The following is an 18,600-nucleotide window of genomic DNA, read 5'->3' as shown; positions in this document are numbered from 1 at the left end:
CGGGAACCGTACACTTATCTTTTTTATTGAAATTAGTTTAAGAATAGTTTATTTCACAAAATAGAAGAAGAAAGTAGTACAATACCTACTATTAGTTATGGAGGAGAATAAAATTGTGATTAAAAGTTAGGTATTGGTATTATAATACATTTGTAATTACACCAAATGTAAATGTAGTACCTACCATTGTAAATTATTTATAATAGGTATAAAACAAACTCAAATAAAATCTCTCATATCGTGTAAATTATTTATTGAAACTATCGCATCGTTCAAAGTTAAACATTAGTATACACTACTTGGCCAGCGTGGTGGATTATGGCCTGTACCCTCATAGGAGGCCCGTGTCCCAGCAGTGGGAGCGTATATGGGCTGATGATGATGATGATGATGATGATGATGATACACTATACAACAAATACTTTTAAACCAAGTTTAAACAACCCAACTTTCTATTTTTGTTATTACCTATCTGTTAATTATTAAGGGACTTACTTTAGATCATTAAGTAATGGATGGAGTACGCTGGCAAATGTTCTAACTTAAACTTTCTGCTGATTTTGGTGCGGGGAGGGTAACTCACACTATTGAAACACCATCACACATTCACAAAAATAATTTGTGTCACGAAAGTCGTAAAAATTTACGACCTGTTAGCGACGAGTTTTAAAATTCAACTCTATCCTTAATATCATAAAGATTAAATTTGTATTTCATTCCAAGTTGTCTTGTGGGGAGTGCGGTTCAATATCGCGTTCTAAATTCAACTTTATAACTTACGTCATAAAGATTAAATTTGTATTTCTTTAAAAGATGTCTCGTTAGGAATGCGGTTCATTATCGCGTTTTAAATTCAACTTTATCTCTTAGTTCATAAAGATTAAATTTGTATATTTTCTTTCCATGATAGTCTCGTGGGGCCACATCAATGAACGAGTAAACATGACTCGATTATTTGTCTTGATCATATCGCTAAACGATACATCGACGATTATTAGAAATTGCATTTAATTAGAAATGTACGTTAAAAAAATAAAAAAATATACACAAATGAAGGGTTATTCCATCTTTTTTAATATTCGACATGTTTGAATTGCTTCTGCAAGATTTGACAGTGCAAAACGGAATTTTTAGCGGAGCACTCGCAGACGTCACCAGACGTCCTTCGATGTTTTACGAATACGCAGAGTGTTTGTAATCGATTACGCAAGTAGTTTTTATGAAAGCATAAGATTTTTCGACTCGAATAATCTTATACCTCGGCAAAAGGGGAAACGCCTGCGAGTGTTATCCATTACTTAATGATCTAAGGTGGGACTAAACAAACTTATTAAAATATTATGTTGATTATTATTTAGAGCTGGCAATTTTATTAAAATACCGCCAAACAAGTCGAAACTTTAAATTGACAATTTAATGTCAAAGATATGATTGTAAAGTTCAATATGGGTTATCGGGTTTCGATTAATATACAATGTTTTTATTAACAAATAGACCTTGTATTGTTTCATAGGTGTGATATTTTGCAGCTTAAAGAAATATGAGTAATTTATTTTTAAAAACAAGTTTTTATAACGTTTCACGAAGACTTCGAGGAAAATATGTACAATTTTTGCGAGAACCTTCGCACAATCTTCATGGCAAAATCTACTCTATCGTAAGTTCAATCCAATGTTTTTTTCTGTTATCTTCCACGAGTTAAAAGTTTTTACTTTTTACCAGTACTTGTGGTTATAGTTTGTACTCTTCCAGAGGAAATTATATAGTGAGCAGTTATTATATTATCAGTTATAACTTCTTAATATTTGTTTTGTAAGTATTAGAGCAATTTATTATGACGTACATACTTTAATATCAAAACAACTTAATGATACTTGTGTAAATTTTTGTTTTGTATTGCATTACATGTTTATCAGCATGAGGTCAACGTTTCTGTGATCTCTTTATTATTAAGACCTCCATTTAAATTGTCAGTCTAACTCGGTCACTAAAACGTGAAGACAGTTTTGTGAAATATTCATTGAGCTCTACAATCTTTTTATTTCTTAGGCAGCAGTACCTAGCAGAAACTTCGCAAGCAAGATGAATAAGATCCTGAATGGTAATTTATGGGACACAGACCCTGAATTATTTGAAATTATTAAAAATGAAAAGCATCGGCAGCAAAATGGCCTTGAAATGATATCGTCAGAGAACTTTACCTCTGTTCCTGTTCTTCAATGTTTGAGCTCATGTCTTCATAATAAATATTCAGAGGGCATGCCAAATCAAAGGTAACAATAATTTCTATATCTTATAATAAAATTAAAATAGTACCTTGAAGTGCTTTTTTAATTTTAATATTACTTGGAGGAAAAATAATGTTTGATATGTTCATAATAATTTTCCTTCTATCTTAGCTATTCTGATGGAATAAGGCACATTATTAACAAAATTATTTTCAGGTATTATGGAGGAAATGAATTCATTGATGAAATAGAAATCCTGGCACAGAAGCGAGCCCTGGAGGCTTACAGGCTAAATCCAGAAGAATGGGGAGTCAATGTACAACCTTACTCGGGTATGTTTCTTGAATACTAAACTCACAAAAAAACTAAAAAGCGATGATTTGGTTTAAAAAAATAAGCAGGTATATAATAAATAAGCAGGTGTATATAAATTCTTTATTTCCACAGGTTCACCAGCAAACTTTGCTGTATATACAGGAATAGTAGAACCTCATGGCCGTATCATGGGATTGGACCTTCCAGACGGTGGACATCTTACGCACGGTTTCTTTACACCCACTAAGAAGATTTCCGCAACTTCCATATTTTTTGAAAGTATGCCTTACAAAGTAAGTAATATCACAGAACTAGTGGCTAGAACTACAGATGCTTTTCTTTGCAATGGTTTTCAAAGTTTATGTACTTAATCTGGTAAACAATATGATTTAATTTAGTATCGCGGGTTAGTTGAGCACATGTTCAGCAAACATACCTACCTTTTTTTTTTTGAGTGAATATACGGTTTATAATAAGTTAAATGTGGTTATACATATTGAAAGAGCAGCGGTCTAGGGTAACTTATGTGTGTGTAAAAATATCTGGAATTGTTTTTGCTTCGGACGAAACATAAAAATTGTATCATTGTTACCTAACTAGTAAATTAATTTATTATTTAACTGATCTCTTTTGAAATAAGTAATCCTACTAATGTTTTAAAGGCAAAAGTTTTTGAGTGTGTATGGATGTAGCTATGGATGGATGGGCGTTTGTTACTCTTTCACGCAAATGCTACGATGAAATTTTGTATGTATGTAGCTGAAGACTCAGAATAACACATAGGCATAAAATCACGCCACCTCACTTAAAGGGTAGGTGGGGAATTCTAATATGGATGTTTCTTAACCGATTTTGATCAAATAGGAACATCATGTTATAAAGTAGATTCTAACTGTCAGCGTCTTTAGGTACCAAAACGGTTTTTAAGACACTTGTACAAATATTTCTACTATAATAGTTAAATAGTTTCCAATTACACAGTTACCTTCACTGCAGTTCACAAAAAACTATTACATCAAGCTAGCTTTATATAGAAAAGTAGGTAACATGAATATATGTAACAAAAAATCTTGCATCATAGTAAGTGAGTCAAACTGCCCTACATAGCATAATGACTTATGCAAATTGTTAATATCACTAATACAATTGCAACATTATAAAATACTAGCCTACCACCCGCGGCGTCTTCCACGTTGTACCGCAGTTAAAACTACCCAACTGTCTCGACTCGTTATTATGGTCAGTCACAAAAATTGTATCATGAAATAGTTCTATTGCGACATTAAATACAGACAATCAAACAGACACAGTTTAAAATATTAGTAAATATTTCGATTACTTTTTCAGGTGGACCCTAAAACTGGCCTAATTGACTATGATGAACTCGCTAAGACTGCTAAATTATTCAAACCTCGCTTAATAATCGCTGGTATAAGTTGTTATTCAAGATGCTTAGATTATAAGAGATTCAGAGAGATTACCAATGAAAATGGAGCATATTTAATGGGAGACATGGCACACATATCCGGTCTTGTTGCTGCAGGTAAATAAAAATAACACACAATTTTTGCATTCAAAATATTGCTTTCATTTTTTGTTATTTATATTCGAAAAGTCACTAAAAAATACTTGATTCTATGATTGGTTGAATGTGCACGCACTTTTTGTAATAACTTCCTGGGCAAATTGACCGCAAAATATTAAAAATACAGTTAAAATTACCTTTAACCGTGTTTCAAGGAATTTTATATATTTTCATCTATTACGAATAATAAAAAAATTAAATTGACAAAAATACTTGCCCCCCAAAAATTGACAAAAATAATAATTACTTAGTATGTATATGTACACTTTTTGATTATTATATTAATACCGTTAGTAACAACATTACATCATTAAATAATGATGCAACAATTAGACCAAGGGTAACATTATTAATAGATTAATAATAAGATTTGCGTTAGATTATGATGAATATGACTCAAATAGTTATGATAATGAGCAATGTAATAATAACAAATAAACACGGTATGATAAACAATCACTCAGATAAACAAACTTTAATTGAACAACTATATTTCACTAGTTTATCTTGGATAAATTAAGAATAACAATATCTCAATCATAATTAAGTCGTTTTCGTAATATAATGCATTGATAAAAAAAATCTTCCAATATCCAACATTTTTTTTATGTGTACAATGTATGCGTAGATTATCTAAATATAGACATTTTTAAGAATATTTTCTATATTCTCGTCATGATCATTTTTTTTTCAAATTAAAATACAACAGCTTATGTTAAAAAGATGGACAAACAAAAATATATTAGGTATGATATCATATTGGCGTGAAACTTCTTTCAAGGTCGCGTCATGGCAATACCGTCACATCATGAAGTAAGAAGTTTCACTTCTGACATGTGTGCTCGGCAAATAAGCTCTTTTTTGCCTTTATTGGGAAAATTTATTTCAGTCTGGCAACACAAATCCTTAACTTCTAATTTAAAATGCCACCTTTTTTAACTTGCATTGAGTTGCTGATTTTGCGTTTATTTGTTTATAAATTAATAATTATTTTATGGTTATAGTTAAGTAATGAAAAATAAAAATTGTGATCTATGCTATGAGTAGTGTACAAAAGTATTTAGCATATGGAAGTTGAATTATCGAAATATAACTATTATATGATAATTGTTACAGGTGTAGTCCCTAGCCCATTTGAATACTGTGATATTGTAACTACAACTACACACAAAACTTTGCGAGGCCCTCGTGCTGGTGTGATTTTCTACCGAAAAGGAGTTAGATCAGTAAATGCTAAAGGAGACAAGATTATGTATGACCTTGAGACCAAAATCAACCAAGCTGTATTCCCAGGACTACAGGGAGGACCTCACAATCATGCTATCGCTGCTATTGCCACTGCTATGAAACAAGCTACTTTGCCAGAATTTGTGGATTACCAGAGACAGGTACAAGTGATAACTGCGTTAAAAACAACCGACTTCAAACTTGCACTTGCAAAAATGCCCATAAAATAAAAACTACTGGGCCTATCTGAATAACATTTTTATGGGACCAATTCGACACCATCCCGCATCGAACAAAAAAAGAATCACGTAAATCGGTTCAGAAACCTCGGAGTAATCGGTGTACATATTATATAAAAAAAAAAAAAAAAAAACATACCGGCCGAATTGATAACCTCCTCCTTTTTTTGAAGTCGGTTAAAAATAGTTCAGTTGTTTATGAAATCCTGTCAATACTGATTGTATAATTCTATGTTATTATACTTCTATTTTTTATATATTAAGCATGATAGGTATTTATTGCATTTACTTTAATGATCACATACTATGATCGGATGATGACATCTAATTCAAATGCAGTTGGCAACAACATACCAAAAGAAAATCTATGTATATAAAACTCAAAGGTGACTGATATAGTGATCTATCAACGCACAGCCCAAACCACTGGACGTATCGGGCTGAAATTTGGCATGCAGGTAGATGTCATAACGTAGGGGTCCCCTAAGAAAAGATTTCCCGAAATTCTTGCGGGAACGGGGAAAAACGGGGATGCACGTACAAAGTCGTGGGCGGAAGCTAGTAAAATATAAATATCTACATAAATTTTTAAAATGTAACAGTCATGGGAAAATATTAGTCATGGTCGTTATATAATTCTCCATAATCAATTTCACAGGTAATCAAGAACGCTCAAAGACTATGCGAAGGTTTGAAGTCGCGTGGTTACGAAATAGCGACCGGTGGTACAGATGTGCACTTACTATTAGTAGACGTTAGAAACGTCGGTTTGAGTGGAGCTCGCGCGGAGAGAATTCTAGAGCTTTGCAGTATTGCCTGTAATAAAAATACAGTGCCAGGAGACAAAAGTGCTATGAACCCCAGCGGCATTCGTTTAGGTGAGATTTTTTATTATAACAGATACACAATTTTGTATAGAGATCTGGTAAAAAACTGACATCAGCGGACAAAGAAAACGATATGACTTATGATCAAAATAAGTGTTTAATAAAATTAAGAAAACCTTCGTACCCCAAACCATATCATAGTTATAAAATTTTTATAGGCTAAGACTGCTCTTTTGTACTATACTAAAAAACATGTCATATTGCAATAATAATGTGGCATAGGGCCATAATGTTATCACTAAACAAACAGATTCAATTGCAGATATGACCCCAATAATGACGTCAATTCATTGAGCAAACAAAATATAATGAATCTATTGTCCATACCAATAATTAAATTGAAGTGTCTGTCATAACATAATATACATATACATAATTTATTTTATAGGTACCCCAGCTTTAACAACAAGAGGCCTTAAAGAAACCGATATTGACAGAGTTGTCGACTTCATTGACCAGGCTCTGAAGCTGGGTCAAGAAATTACAAAAATTTCGGGACCGAAAATTGTGGACTTCAACAAAGTCATTGAAGAAAATAAAGAAATTAATGCTAAAGTAAACAGTTTGAAAGAAAATATTGAAACATACATCCGAGCATTCCCACTGCCTGGATATGAAAATTACTAAGATCATACTTGTTATTGCTTTATAAAAATTATGTTACATTATATTATTTAATTTACATAATATACTTGATATTAAATTATGTATGTATTTAACCCAATATGATAAGAAGTTATTGCTTAGTTGTTAAAGGCATAGTACCTTTTGAACTCTCTCTCTCTCTAGTATACGCTTAAACAGTAAAACAATCATTTATTACTGTACTGCCAATTTCCATGGATGAATTTGATCCTTTGTAATTCAAGGTATCAAAATTGAACATTGTATTCATTCATCTTTGATAAGTTATCATGGGTTACAATGTAAGTTTTTAGATGTAAGATTTAAAGTAAAAGTTTTAGTTAAATCTACTGAAAGTTAAGCTTGTTGAATCAAAAACTATATTAAATGCTATGAATCCTATCTTTGAAGCAGCATATTTATAAGAATCTCTTGTTATTGTTATGTACAACATTAAATAATGCAAATTTAAAAAAATACAGACAGTTTACTTATGTATGAAAGTATGCAGTTTTATGTTTGAATAAACTTAATTTTTAATCTCTTACAACTTATTTTATTTAATTCCCTAAAATGTTAGCTATTAATGAAGGAAATATGAATCACGTGTATTGTATTGTTATTTGTATGTGTAATATTAAATTCGAATGTTATTATATTGTTAACACTCATTGATCCATGAGATAATTTACCTTCATAAATTAAATCAACGTGCTTTTCACCAGAAATGCAGCTGTGCGGGAACCATTTCCAAGAGAACTACTTACCTCACACAAATAAATTTTAGCTGTTGATTCCTTGTTATTATCATTATAATGGCATGATAACAACGATAAATAGAAAAGTAATAAAAACATGTACGTAGACAACGTAATCCGTTTTCCTGACAAGAAATTTAAAAAATATAGTACAACTTATATCCGACGCCGACGCGTGGGCGTAGAACCGACGGGTCCTGGGTTCGATTCCCGGTGGAGAAAAGAAAGAAAATTTCTCGGTCTGGCGGGACCTGTTCTGTGGGCGGGACACAGAAGGCTGATCACCTACTTGTCCCTAAAGAAATTCGATCAGGGAAACAGATGTATAAAGTATAAGGCATCTGCCCCTTACCCCTCTAGGGGACATGGGACTTCACATAATAGTTATATATCTGTTAAATGTCTTCAGTGTCTTCATATCTGAACAAAAAATTTCTTGGATTTAGGTGACATGTAATTTCTATGATCAAAGATCATAGTCAAGGAACAAGTAGCAGCCGGGATCCTGTGAGATATCATGGACCCAATAAATATTTAGATTATATTCGTCCATGGAGATATAGTGTGGAAATTTTCGATGGGCCTTAGAGGGAAAGTACTTAAAATACTGGAAATGGCAAACTTTGCTGAAAGGAAACATTCCTTTTTAAAAATAAATATTAAATAGAACTGCATTTAAAAAAAATTGAAAATTTATGTGCCACAGATAATATAATACTATAGTATGTACCAAGCTTTAATATGCAAATCGGTTTAGCTGTGAAGTTTTTACTTTTATCTGTGACCCCGTTACGATTATTGTATAGTCTGAGGTATAGTCTGTTGTCTGAGTTCTGACATTCATTCAGTCTCCATTTATTTTCGTAAATTGTGTTGTTTTTGTACTGTAAATTTTGATTACGGTTTGAGAATACTAAAATATTAATCAAGTTGTTCTTGGCCTCACAAAAAATATAATTCGAAAAATGTACCTCATTAAAAAATGTCAAGGATTTCCATTATTGCGCGTGTAACGTATGTACATTTGTTCTACAACAAAACGTAAACTAAATAATTATTACGAGTGTTAATTTGTTAATTAATAGTTTTCACGATACGCTTATCATTGCTATAATTATATTTTTTACATGGCTAACGAAGAAGATTAATTAGTGAACGATATTATGTATACAATTGCGTGGGGTAACAACCACCTGGACATCAGGCAAAATACGCAAAAACTATGTTTAGCACGACCGGTATGGTAGCAGCACCCCAGCAAGCGACAGGTCAAGTCGCACCTAATGGCAGTACTACCTTACCCAGATCCTATCACCAAAGACCTGGTAATAAATTTAAAAGTCTAAATTATGTATATTGTAGATAGGTACTCATCCTACACTTGTTAAACAATAACCTAATAAATATAAATATTAATTGAAATTATTGTGATTCCTTATAATTATCAATATTCAATATTCTTTATACTTTCAAAGTTTATTGTCAAATCTATTCTGGAAGATAAATATATTTACAACTTCCTAGACAAAGTATACCACTTTTAAACTTAAATTTAAGTCAATTTCAATTTTACTATCCTTAAGACCTGAGTGAAAGTGTTATGTATATCATTAAAAATGTTTATATTAGGTATATTAGTTAGAAAAGGAAATTATTTTCTAACACATGTGTCCAATATGAATAAATTGATTATAAAGCTTTATTCTAGGGCGGCCACCTGCAGTTCCAAAATCATATGATTATCTTCTAAAAGTATTATTAGTTGGTGACTCTGATGTTGGTAAACAAGAAATCTTACAAGATTTAGAAGATGGATCAGCTGACTCACCTTTTTGTAGTGGCAGTGGTGAGTTAAAAAACAAATAAGGAACATATTAATTAATTTAATGCTTAATTGTATACTCATCATGATACAAATGGTACAAAAATAATAATAAGGTAAAGTTCTGGAAATTAAATTATATTTGATTTAAAATGTTGTCATTCTGAACCGTATGATAGTATTTAATAGCATAGCTGCAACAACAACAACACTACTTTTATAATACTAGCTTTCCGCCCGCGGCTTCGCCCGCGTTTTCAAAGAAAACCCGCATAGTTCCCGTTCCCGTGGGATATCTGGGATAAAACCTATCCTATGTCCTTTCTCGGGTATCAAAATATCTCTATACCAAATTTCATGCAAATTGGTTCAGTAGTTAAGGCGTGATTGAGTAACAGACAGACAGAGTTACTTTCGCATTTATAATATTAGTATGGATTACATGTATACTTAACATAAACTTATATTTCAAACCCTTTCTAGCATACAAAACCACAACAATCCTTCTCGATGGCAAAAGAGTGAAACTACAGCTATGGGACACGTCAGGCCAGGGCAGGTTCTGCACAATCATCCGCTCATACTCACGAGGGGCGCAGGGAATCCTCCTTGTATATGATATAACAAACAAATGGTCCTTTGACAGTATTGACAGGTGGCTTGAAGAAGTTGAAAAGGTACAGTTTTATTCTAATTCTTTCTGTGGTGCAATTTATTTTTCTGCATTTTATAATTTGAAATCTATTATCTAGTTAATTTAAAGCAAATATAAAGCATATTGTAGAACTCAATAGACATAGACTCAATTACTATACCTATCAGGAACTTTTAAATACTTATCACTTTAGATTGTAAATGTAAAGATAAATTAACTCGTGTTGATATGCATTTTTTTATTCTTCTATGCAAGAGGTCATTACAATATGAAATTAAATATCGCTGTGACTAAATATGAATAAAAGCTTTTCTTATCAATATTATATTTAAAATATTTTTTTTTTTTTATAAACTTTCACTAGGATTCTATTAATTATTCATGTGTAAAACTGTTTAATTTGTTCAACTTGAGGTTAGTTTTATATGTTAATTTATTCTTGTCTCATAAACTTTCCTTTGCAATGTACTTTGCAAAATATAAATAAATTAATAATTTAAACACATTACATTACAACAAAATATACCAAAATTGCTTTAATTTTTTTTAAATTTATCTAACTTTATCATTGCCTACATTTTTCTTAAGATGTAATAAATTATGGCAATAGTATATTATGTGATATTTAATTTTGAATAACGTTTCAGCATGCGCCGGGTGTACCAAAAGTATTAGTTGGCAATCGACTTCATTTAGCATTTAAACGACAAGTACAAGAACGTGACGCGGAGTTGTATGCAGCTAAAAACCATATGGCGTTCTTTGAAGTGAGTCCGCTCTGTGATTTCAATATACGGGAGAGCTTTTGTGAGCTCTCGCGTATGGCGCTACATCGCAATGGCATGGAACGACTATGGAGAAGCAATAAAGGTATGTTTTTCATGGTAAACCTTGTATTGAGTTTTAAATGCAAATAAGATTCTCAACTAGCAAAATAAATTATTGAATTTGGTCTGCTTGATAAAATAATGAAAAAAATAAAAAAAAATAATGAAAATAAATTATTCATTAAACTGCTTTTTTTAAAAATAGGCAGGATATACAACAATTATTTATCGTATTTTCTAACGGCAACAGCCGTTTATGACCTTTACTTTTTCACCCTCACGCATAAATCGATTGCTTCTCGCTCGCTCGCCTTCCGTCTTTCGTATCACCCCGTAGCGTGAACAACATATCTGAGCTTTCTACTAATGAAAGATTTTAGAAAATCGGTCCTGTATCTATTGAGATTATTTGGTTACAAACATAAATACATTATTAACTAGTACAAATAACAATATCTAATTTCACCTACAAAACCGTCTTATACCACATAATCACTTCCAGTCCTCAGTCTCCAAGAGCTCTGTTGCCGTGCGATAGTGGCCCGCACGTCAGTGTACGGCCTCGAGCGTCTGCCGCTCCCGACGACGCTCAAGTCGCACCTGAAGTCGTACGCGATCTCCGCCGCGCCGAGCCGGCACCGCGCGCGCGCGCACAAGCACCCGCACAACGCGCGGCTCAACTGCACCGGACGGAATTCGTGTTGCATCACGTAGATCTACTACGTGAATGTTTATAACAAAAAAAATTTTTTTTTTTTTTTTTTTCATTAATAGAAAAAAATCGATCACGAGGAGCGATTTGAACCCGCGTCGTAATAATAAAAAAATTATTGGTAAATTGTACAAAATGGTTTTTCGATTGGCAGAAACTATTTCTGATAGAAATTGAATGCATTTCGAGAATAAATGTCCCGTGTATTTAATTTGACTGGAAAACTAACAATCTCTTGATTCTAAAGTAATAATCGGACTTTTTTAAAATATGGGAAGATTTAATTATATTTTTAGCCAAACAAATGTTCTATTGTGCCCGATTTTTTTAGTTTTTACTGCCAATTGATTACATTTGACTAAATTATGAAATATCATATAGGACTACTTCATTGATGAATTGAACGATACTAACAAAGAATGTAGGCTGTAATTGACAACGGATTTGTGACTAGTGTAAGCTATTAGTGTAGGCTAACGTTACTTAACCTTATGTATTGTGAATTTGTGAATATAAGTGTTATTTAATTATAGCATAATATGTGAATATTTTGTAGCACGGCATTTCGCCTTTCAATTGTCCATATTATATTCAAATGAAATAACATTTACTTTGTATACATCTATATTGTTATGTGCCTAGTGATACTTATAACGTAGTTGGTATGTAATTATACTATAGCAGGTGCAAATAATATTGTAATTCTCTTTTGTAATATTTCTTACACTTTTTAACAAAACCCGTAACGCGGACTCTTTTCCTTTTTTTTATTACAAACAATTTGCAAATAAATGATATAAAGCTCAAAGACAGACTGTCAATATCACGTTTTTTCTATCACAAAATTTTTCGATGTAATTTCAGTGCTGTAATGTAAATTATTGCTACAATCAAATCACGTCACCTTTTGTCCATTATTATAAGTAACTTTTATAAACAATTTTACTAGTTATTTTCATCGTATTTACTTAGAATATAATGCAGGATATATCTTGTCCGAATGTGACCTCAACCATAATTATAAATTGGCTATTTTCTGAGATCAATCTTTTGCCATTAATAATAAGGACTGCGAAATAAAATCATTCTCCACTTTTGTGTATGCAATGGTTATTGTGTGTATTTTGTGGTTTAATTGTAACACCCACACAACACTTAAATTACTTCTTTGAGTGAGCCTTGGCATTATTTTGTACACGGAAAATTTTGTTCATTCCGTCCTTAGGAAGTAACATTACAGACCCGTTTCATCAGAGCAGTAAAGGGCGGTGATGCAAATCATTATCTGATTGACTTGATATAAAATCAAAACTCAGGATTAGTGTAAATCGCCACTCTAAAGCTCTTACACATACCCATTCCATAACATCTCAATATGAATTCGTACTATCTTTATCCAGTACTTTATTTACTTAGTTTAAAATTTTTTTTTTACTTTGTATTTATCGAATTTTAGGTGCAAAGTAATGGTTCCTTCGGTTGAAAATATTCGCATGTTATTTTCCAATATTGTTTTTTTTTTCTTTTGTAAATATTTTATTCGTCTAAATTTGTTAATTTATACAAATACCTATTCAAAATTAGTCGATGTTTTTTGTACATATTATTGTTTCATTTTTTATTTGTGATAGTGATTTATAGTTTAAATATAATCCAAATATACTAATGCCAGCTAAAAGTTCGGTGAATGCAGTCATAACGTTATCACTTCTATGTAAGTTGTGAAATAAAACTAATTTAATAAATACATAATTTTTATTTATTTATATACCTATTCCCTCTTAAATATTTGTATACTTAAAGCTAAAGAGATTATTTGTTTAGTTGAACGTGCTAATATCAGAAACAACTCGGCTGATTTAAAAATCCTTTCACCCTTGGATATGTACGTAATCTTCGTTATGTGTACCCTACTGGAGCAGTGAACGCAATTTTCAACGATAGTAAATGTGATAATCTTTTAATTCGAATGAATAAGCTTTCAAAATTCAAAAGTAATGGCATTCTGAGGGTATCGCGTCATGCTGAAGTGCTGATACAAAGGGTTGTTAACATGCGCATTAGAAAAAAATAAATCGATAGAAAATAGCATGCGCGTTACTGTTTTACTCATCTCGCATTCATCCAAACAATGTTCTCTCATTTGTAATGCTGTAGAGCTATAAATAAATCAAATGTTTACCAGAACGAAGAAATGTAACAAAATGATGATCCGCCTTAATAACTTCTTATACGTTTTTAATTTACGCCAAGGCACAATTTTAATTGCTGTTCATCAAATTGTGAGTACCTACCAACATTTTATCTCAATCACGATTTCTTACATAAGAAAAAAATAACGGACTATTTTTTTTTTCAGGCGCTTTCATCATTTGTGCTTATTATATTATTAGTTGGAATATCCCATCTCGGGGAAATGTTACAATTACTTCACAATGATATGAAAGATGAGGAAGAAAGAAGAGGTTTCTATGGAGTTTCTTACGGAGATCAAGTCATCTTTCACGAGAATGATGTAATAAGTACTAACAATCAAGTTAGATTTGCTAAGGCACAGCATCTTGCTTCAGGTTAGTTATCAGATAGTAGTTTTATTTCAAAGATACATTTTAACACTCGTTTCAAATGAATTTACAATTGTAACGACATTCTTAAGATAAACATAGAACAATTTATTTTTGCACCACAGAAGACTTTAAATCTTAAAGTACTTTTTTTTAATTCTTTCGTATAAAGCCTTGCTTTTAATTTAAAACTTTCCTTTCAGTTACCGTCGTTATTCTCTATACGAGTACAATTTTAACGGCTATTTACCTCATGTGTTCTATATCTCTGCTCTACGGGGCTGTGAAGTACAAGAGAGAATATGTACTGCCTTGGATAATGGCTGCATGTGTTGCAGTGGTGCTTCTGATCAATTTTATCATAGTGTTCGATGGTTACCCTTGTATTGTGAACTTGTTCGGTGGCCACAATATGTACCGTAAGTTTTCTACAGACTTTTTTTAAGAAATTTTACATAATTTAAATTTTCGCGCATAATTATTGTAATCTATCTAGTCTACTATCGATCAATTCTCCATACTAACATTATAAATTCTAAAGTTTGTAAATATATGAATAAATGTTTGTTTCTCTTTTATGCTAAAACCACTGAACGGATTTTGATGATACTTTGCGATATGTATAGCGTATCTTTATGCAGCAGGCAACAGCAAGTATTATTAATGCAATATGCTATAGAAATACTTGCTTTTGCCTGCGTCTGTACCGTAGAGCAAGATGTGTTAATTGCACGGCTTATAAATCAAGATCGGCTAAGCGGATTTTGATGATTTTTTTTTATCGCTCGGATTAGGATGTCTGTCGGATAGGATAGGGTATCTTTTAAAAAGGTGAAATGTCAACCTGTGCGCTGACTTAAAATTTGTAACTCGAGTAATCTAATTTTTTTTAATTTTACAGATTTCGGCTGCGCCTTATTCGTCCTTACGTTTATTTACGCTATCTGCGCTGTGGGCAGCTTTGCGCTAGAAACAAGTGGGGGTCGGTGTTCTCAAGCTAATATTTCAAACGATGAGAGAGGAGAAAGGCTCTTACTTCTCGACCACGCAGCTCATTCGAGTTTGCTGTCAGCGGCGCAATTGAACAAACTATCTCATGGCACTAGAACACAATTTGTTTAAAACAAAACCATATATTTCAACTATAGAAATGCTGCTGAGAAAGAAATTTATTTTCATGTTGAAAAGTATTTATTTTTCTGATAAGATTAATTAAAATCTTTATTCTTAGTACAGAGATTTAAATAGTTAAAAGATGGAACAGCTATTTCTTCTATTCGGATCTTTTTTCGAATGAACTATAACTCCTAGTCGCATTTCTGCGATGTTATTTTGGCATGGAATACAAACCGTAATCTGTTATGAGGGATATTTTTTATATTATCAAGCGTTTTGAGTACCTATAATTATTTTGCTATTTAAATCTTTGTCAATGTAGATAATTACTAGAGATACATACTAAGTAGGGCGCTAATGCATATAATATTTTTGGTTGTGTTCATGCACAAGTAATGTAAGACAAATAAATTATAAAAATTAATAATATTTTAAAAGCTGAATGCACCGGCCTTGCTGTGATCATTTTTGCTGGTGTTATTGTGAAAAAACATGTTCATTGCTTATTTTATGAAATGTTTTAAATTGAAATATATTTACGAATTTCATTATGTACTTTTATTGACAAAAATTGTACACATTTCAACAGTGAAATAATTATATTTTTCTTATGTACCTATACAATGATTTTATTTCATTGTGATGCTAAAGAAAAGGGATAATAACTGCAACAATAATTAGTAGGACTTTGCCTAAATTAAATTTACCTCAAATAATACATTAGCCTTATTGATGTTTTACCAGAGTAAATCATTATTTTTTAATTATCTCATTTTCATTAGTAACATAATGAATATTTGATTTTAATGCATGTTTTAATTAGCAAATTATACAAACATTATGTCAGAATCATGCTAAAAGTTCAAATAAATTATTGAACAGTATAAACCTTTTCATTTATAAAAATTAAAAATAAGAAAATAAAACCATCTCATCTACTTATTAAAAATTATATACATTTTACCTACATTTTCTACTTATTTTTCTAAAGAGTCAATGATACTATGGAAGACATGAGTTAACTTTAAGATTCAATATGTCTTTATCATAATATCTTTTATTATGTACAAATTACCGTCAGGTAGATAATCCTTGAGCTGATTAATTACACTAGTATAATATATAACTACATAACAGATGTATCAAATAGATGCAATCTATACAATATTCAACATAATCTTTTTTGTGAGTATTAATAATTATTGTAAGAATAATTATACCATGGTAACATTTAGCAAGTAACAAGCTTTTTAAATATTGCATACTAATATTATCAGGTTATTGTGCATGTCATAATAATTCTAAAATGAATTAGCCCCACCGCCCATTCTCTAAAGGTTTTTGTATTCCCTTAAAACCTTTGGCTAAAATAAATTTCTCAGATGAATCAGATCTGCTTGCTTTCGGTTTTAATATCTTTATGCTTTTATAGAATCTCTCTAAATCCATTTCTAATATAGGAACCTCCTTTCCATCCCATACTTTGAACAGCAAGTTTGCATCTATCTTACTAACTAAGGCAGCAAATCTTATTGCCATATAGCAAAGTCCAAGAATCCTGTCTTTGTCCAATTCCCTTATACCAGTTGCACTTGGAGCCATATCAGAGAGAACAATATCAACTTGCCTTCCATCTAAGGCTTTAATGACTTTCTCATGAGCTTCAATAGTAGAAAAGTCCATGTTACTCATGATTGTTGCACCCTGAAATGTTAAAATATTTTGAAATTAGTTTGACTGACTCCACTTATATAGCTATTGTTTAATTTATGACTTCTACAGAAATATGAGTTTGAGTAGGGTAAATACATCTTGTATTAACTTAGATGAAAAAGTTTGATTATTGCATACCTCAATGGGGAAAATTTGTAACTTGTCTATAGCTAATACAGTTCCTTTTGGTTTTGTTGAATCAGCTGCATCAGCATTTGTTTTTTGAACAGCAACCTGAGTCCAAGAGCCAGGAGAAGCTCCCAAATCAACAACAGTGAGGCCAGGTTGAAGGATATTCGTTTTTTCGTTCATTTCCAAAAGTTTAAAGGCACTTCGACATCTAGAAGTGCAAGACTTGAATTAAAATATGAAGTGAATTAATGTTATTTAAAAAATTCCTTACAATTACCTGTAGTTATACATCTTTGCTTTTTCAACATATGGGTCTGCTTTTTGGCGACTCAACCATTGCTGTGAACTCTTGAATCGTTTAAGACAGTTTACTAAAAAACACATTCTTGAGAAGCTTAAATCTTGGCGTAAAATTAAGCCTGATCGTATCATAATAATATTCTCCTCTTTGATCTAAAATTAAAAGAATGCACTGTTATGATACAAACTTTAATCTAAACAAAACATAAACAGGGTCTTTGTTATATTGTCAATGCGTAGTAGGTGGTAAATGTTAGTCTATTTTTAGATCTTGTATAAATGCAACGAAATAACTAAATGTAACGAAACATATCAAAACTAAATAAACAGCTAAAATATACCTGCTGTAGTGAGATTATAACAAATGGAATGACATTGATTGGTTGATTTTGACATATTATGTCAATCTGCCCTGAGGCCCTATTCTGTAAAGTGGTTAGTGGACAAAGGTCCAAAGTTAGCGACCACTAACTAAATGTAACAAAACATATCAAAACTAAATAAACAGCTAAAATATACCTGCTGTAGCTACAGAATTCAGTAATTACAATTTTATCAATGGAATGACATTGATTGGTTGATTTTGACATATTATGTCAATCTGCCCTGAGGCCCTATGGCCCTATTCTGTAAAGTGGTTAGTGGACAAAGGTCCAAGGTTAGCGACCACGGTTGGGTACAGAAGATGTTTAGTATTGAATTCTAATAAAAGAAATGTGTGTTTGGACTTGTTTAAATTACCCATCCGAAACAAACAGGGATCAAACAATTCCTACCTAAGTACCTAGGTACGAATGTTTCTATCGAGAGGCAATGGGCGAACACGATTGTGTAATTGCACCATTATGTATTTTGTGATCTGTCAATTTGACATTGATAGATTAAAACTTTGGCGC

General features: G+C 31.7%; 4 protein-coding genes across 8 annotated transcripts; 3 read left to right on the top strand and 1 right to left on the bottom strand.

Annotated features, from left to right (window-relative positions):
• Positions 1–1,443: 1,443 nt before the first annotated feature.
• LOC123695870 (serine hydroxymethyltransferase) lies at positions 1,444–7,652 on the top strand. 2 transcript variants are annotated; one of them, XM_045641817.1, is made up of 8 exons: positions 1,444–1,657; positions 2,050–2,273; positions 2,445–2,560; positions 2,676–2,836; positions 3,891–4,086; positions 5,245–5,516; positions 6,253–6,472; positions 6,870–7,652. In XM_045641817.1, the coding sequence occupies exons 1-8, from the start codon at positions 1,541–1,543 to the stop codon at positions 7,106–7,108; spliced, it is 1,545 nt and encodes a 514-aa protein (XP_045497773.1). In that variant the 5' UTR covers positions 1,444–1,540; the 3' UTR covers positions 7,109–7,652. The 2 variants fall into 2 exon arrangements, with proteins under 2 accessions (XP_045497773.1, XP_045497774.1); XM_045641818.1 differs by lacking the exon at positions 1,444–1,657 and adding an exon at positions 1,681–1,812.
• Positions 7,653–8,668: 1,016 nt separating this feature from the next.
• On the top strand, positions 8,669–13,626 carry LOC123695866 (ras-related protein Rab-40C). Of its 4 annotated transcripts, none has more exons than XM_045641812.1 (6): positions 8,669–8,877; positions 9,007–9,188; positions 9,572–9,709; positions 10,169–10,362; positions 10,988–11,210; positions 11,670–13,626. In XM_045641812.1, the coding sequence occupies exons 2-6, from the start codon at positions 9,086–9,088 to the stop codon at positions 11,879–11,881; spliced, it is 870 nt and encodes a 289-aa protein (XP_045497768.1). In that variant the 5' UTR covers positions 8,669–8,877; positions 9,007–9,085; the 3' UTR covers positions 11,882–13,626. The 4 variants fall into 4 exon arrangements, with proteins under 4 accessions (XP_045497768.1, XP_045497767.1, XP_045497770.1 ...); XM_045641811.1 differs by having other exon boundaries at positions 9,004–9,188; XM_045641814.1 differs by having other exon boundaries at positions 8,669–8,904.
• Positions 13,627–13,882: 256 nt separating this feature from the next.
• Positions 13,883–16,309, top strand: LOC123695867. Its single transcript, XM_045641815.1, has 4 exons — positions 13,883–14,161; positions 14,239–14,449; positions 14,647–14,862; positions 15,345–16,309. Exons 1-4 carry the CDS (start codon positions 14,054–14,056, stop codon positions 15,563–15,565), a joined length of 756 nt encoding a protein of 251 aa, XP_045497771.1. The 5' UTR covers positions 13,883–14,053; the 3' UTR covers positions 15,566–16,309.
• Positions 16,310–16,495: 186 nt separating this feature from the next.
• Positions 16,496–18,310, bottom strand: LOC123695869 (rRNA methyltransferase 2, mitochondrial). The gene is made up of 4 exons (XM_045641816.1): positions 18,224–18,310; positions 17,682–17,857; positions 17,411–17,612; positions 16,496–17,263 (listed from the first exon to the last, which is right to left on the bottom strand). The coding sequence occupies exons 2-4, from the start codon at positions 17,834–17,836 to the stop codon at positions 16,871–16,873; spliced, it is 750 nt and encodes a 249-aa protein (XP_045497772.1). The 5' UTR covers positions 17,837–17,857; positions 18,224–18,310; the 3' UTR covers positions 16,496–16,870.
• Positions 18,311–18,600: the final 290 nt, after the last annotated feature.

The sequence above is a fragment of the Colias croceus genome, chromosome 11, assembly GCF_905220415.1.
Source record: "Colias croceus chromosome 11, ilColCroc2.1".
NCBI lineage: Eukaryota > Metazoa > Arthropoda > Insecta > Lepidoptera > Pieridae > Colias > Colias croceus.
The sequence above is the reverse complement of the archived record's forward strand: the minus strand, read 5'-3'. Positions and strand labels throughout refer to the sequence as shown.

Bases quoted from the DNA above. Each gene is read 5' to 3' on its own strand.
- LOC123695870 (XM_045641817.1), top strand. From the start codon at position 1,541: ATGAGTAATTTATTTTTAAAAACAAGTTTTTATAACGTTTCACGAAGA. The intron at 2,837-3,890 runs GTAAGTAATATC...TTACTTTTTCAG, and splicing joins TTGAAAGTATGCCTTACAAA to GTGGACCCTAAAACTGGCCT. The intron at 5,517-6,252 runs GTACAAGTGATA...TCAATTTCACAG, and splicing joins TTGTGGATTACCAGAGACAG to GTAATCAAGAACGCTCAAAG.
- LOC123695869 (XM_045641816.1), bottom strand. From the start codon at position 17,836: ATGATACGATCAGGCTTAATTTTACGCCAAGATTTAAGCTTCTCAAGA. The intron at 17,613-17,681 runs GTAATTGTAAGG...TTGCACTTCTAG, and splicing joins GCAAAGATGTATAACTACAG to ATGTCGAAGTGCCTTTAAAC. The intron at 17,264-17,410 runs GTATGCAATAAT...TTAACATTTCAG, and splicing joins TACAAATTTTCCCCATTGAG to GGTGCAACAATCATGAGTAA.
- LOC123695867 (XM_045641815.1), top strand. From the start codon at position 14,054: ATGTTTACCAGAACGAAGAAATGTAACAAAATGATGATCCGCCTTAAT. The intron at 14,162-14,238 runs GTGAGTACCTAC...TTTTTTTTTCAG, and splicing joins TAATTGCTGTTCATCAAATT to GCGCTTTCATCATTTGTGCT. The intron at 14,863-15,344 runs GTAAGTTTTCTA...TTAATTTTACAG, and splicing joins CGGTGGCCACAATATGTACC to ATTTCGGCTGCGCCTTATTC.
- LOC123695866 (XM_045641812.1), top strand. From the start codon at position 9,086: ATGTTTAGCACGACCGGTATGGTAGCAGCACCCCAGCAAGCGACAGGT. The intron at 9,710-10,168 runs GTGAGTTAAAAA...AACCCTTTCTAG, and splicing joins ACCTTTTTGTAGTGGCAGTG to CATACAAAACCACAACAATC. The intron at 10,363-10,987 runs GTACAGTTTTAT...ATAACGTTTCAG, and splicing joins GGCTTGAAGAAGTTGAAAAG to CATGCGCCGGGTGTACCAAA.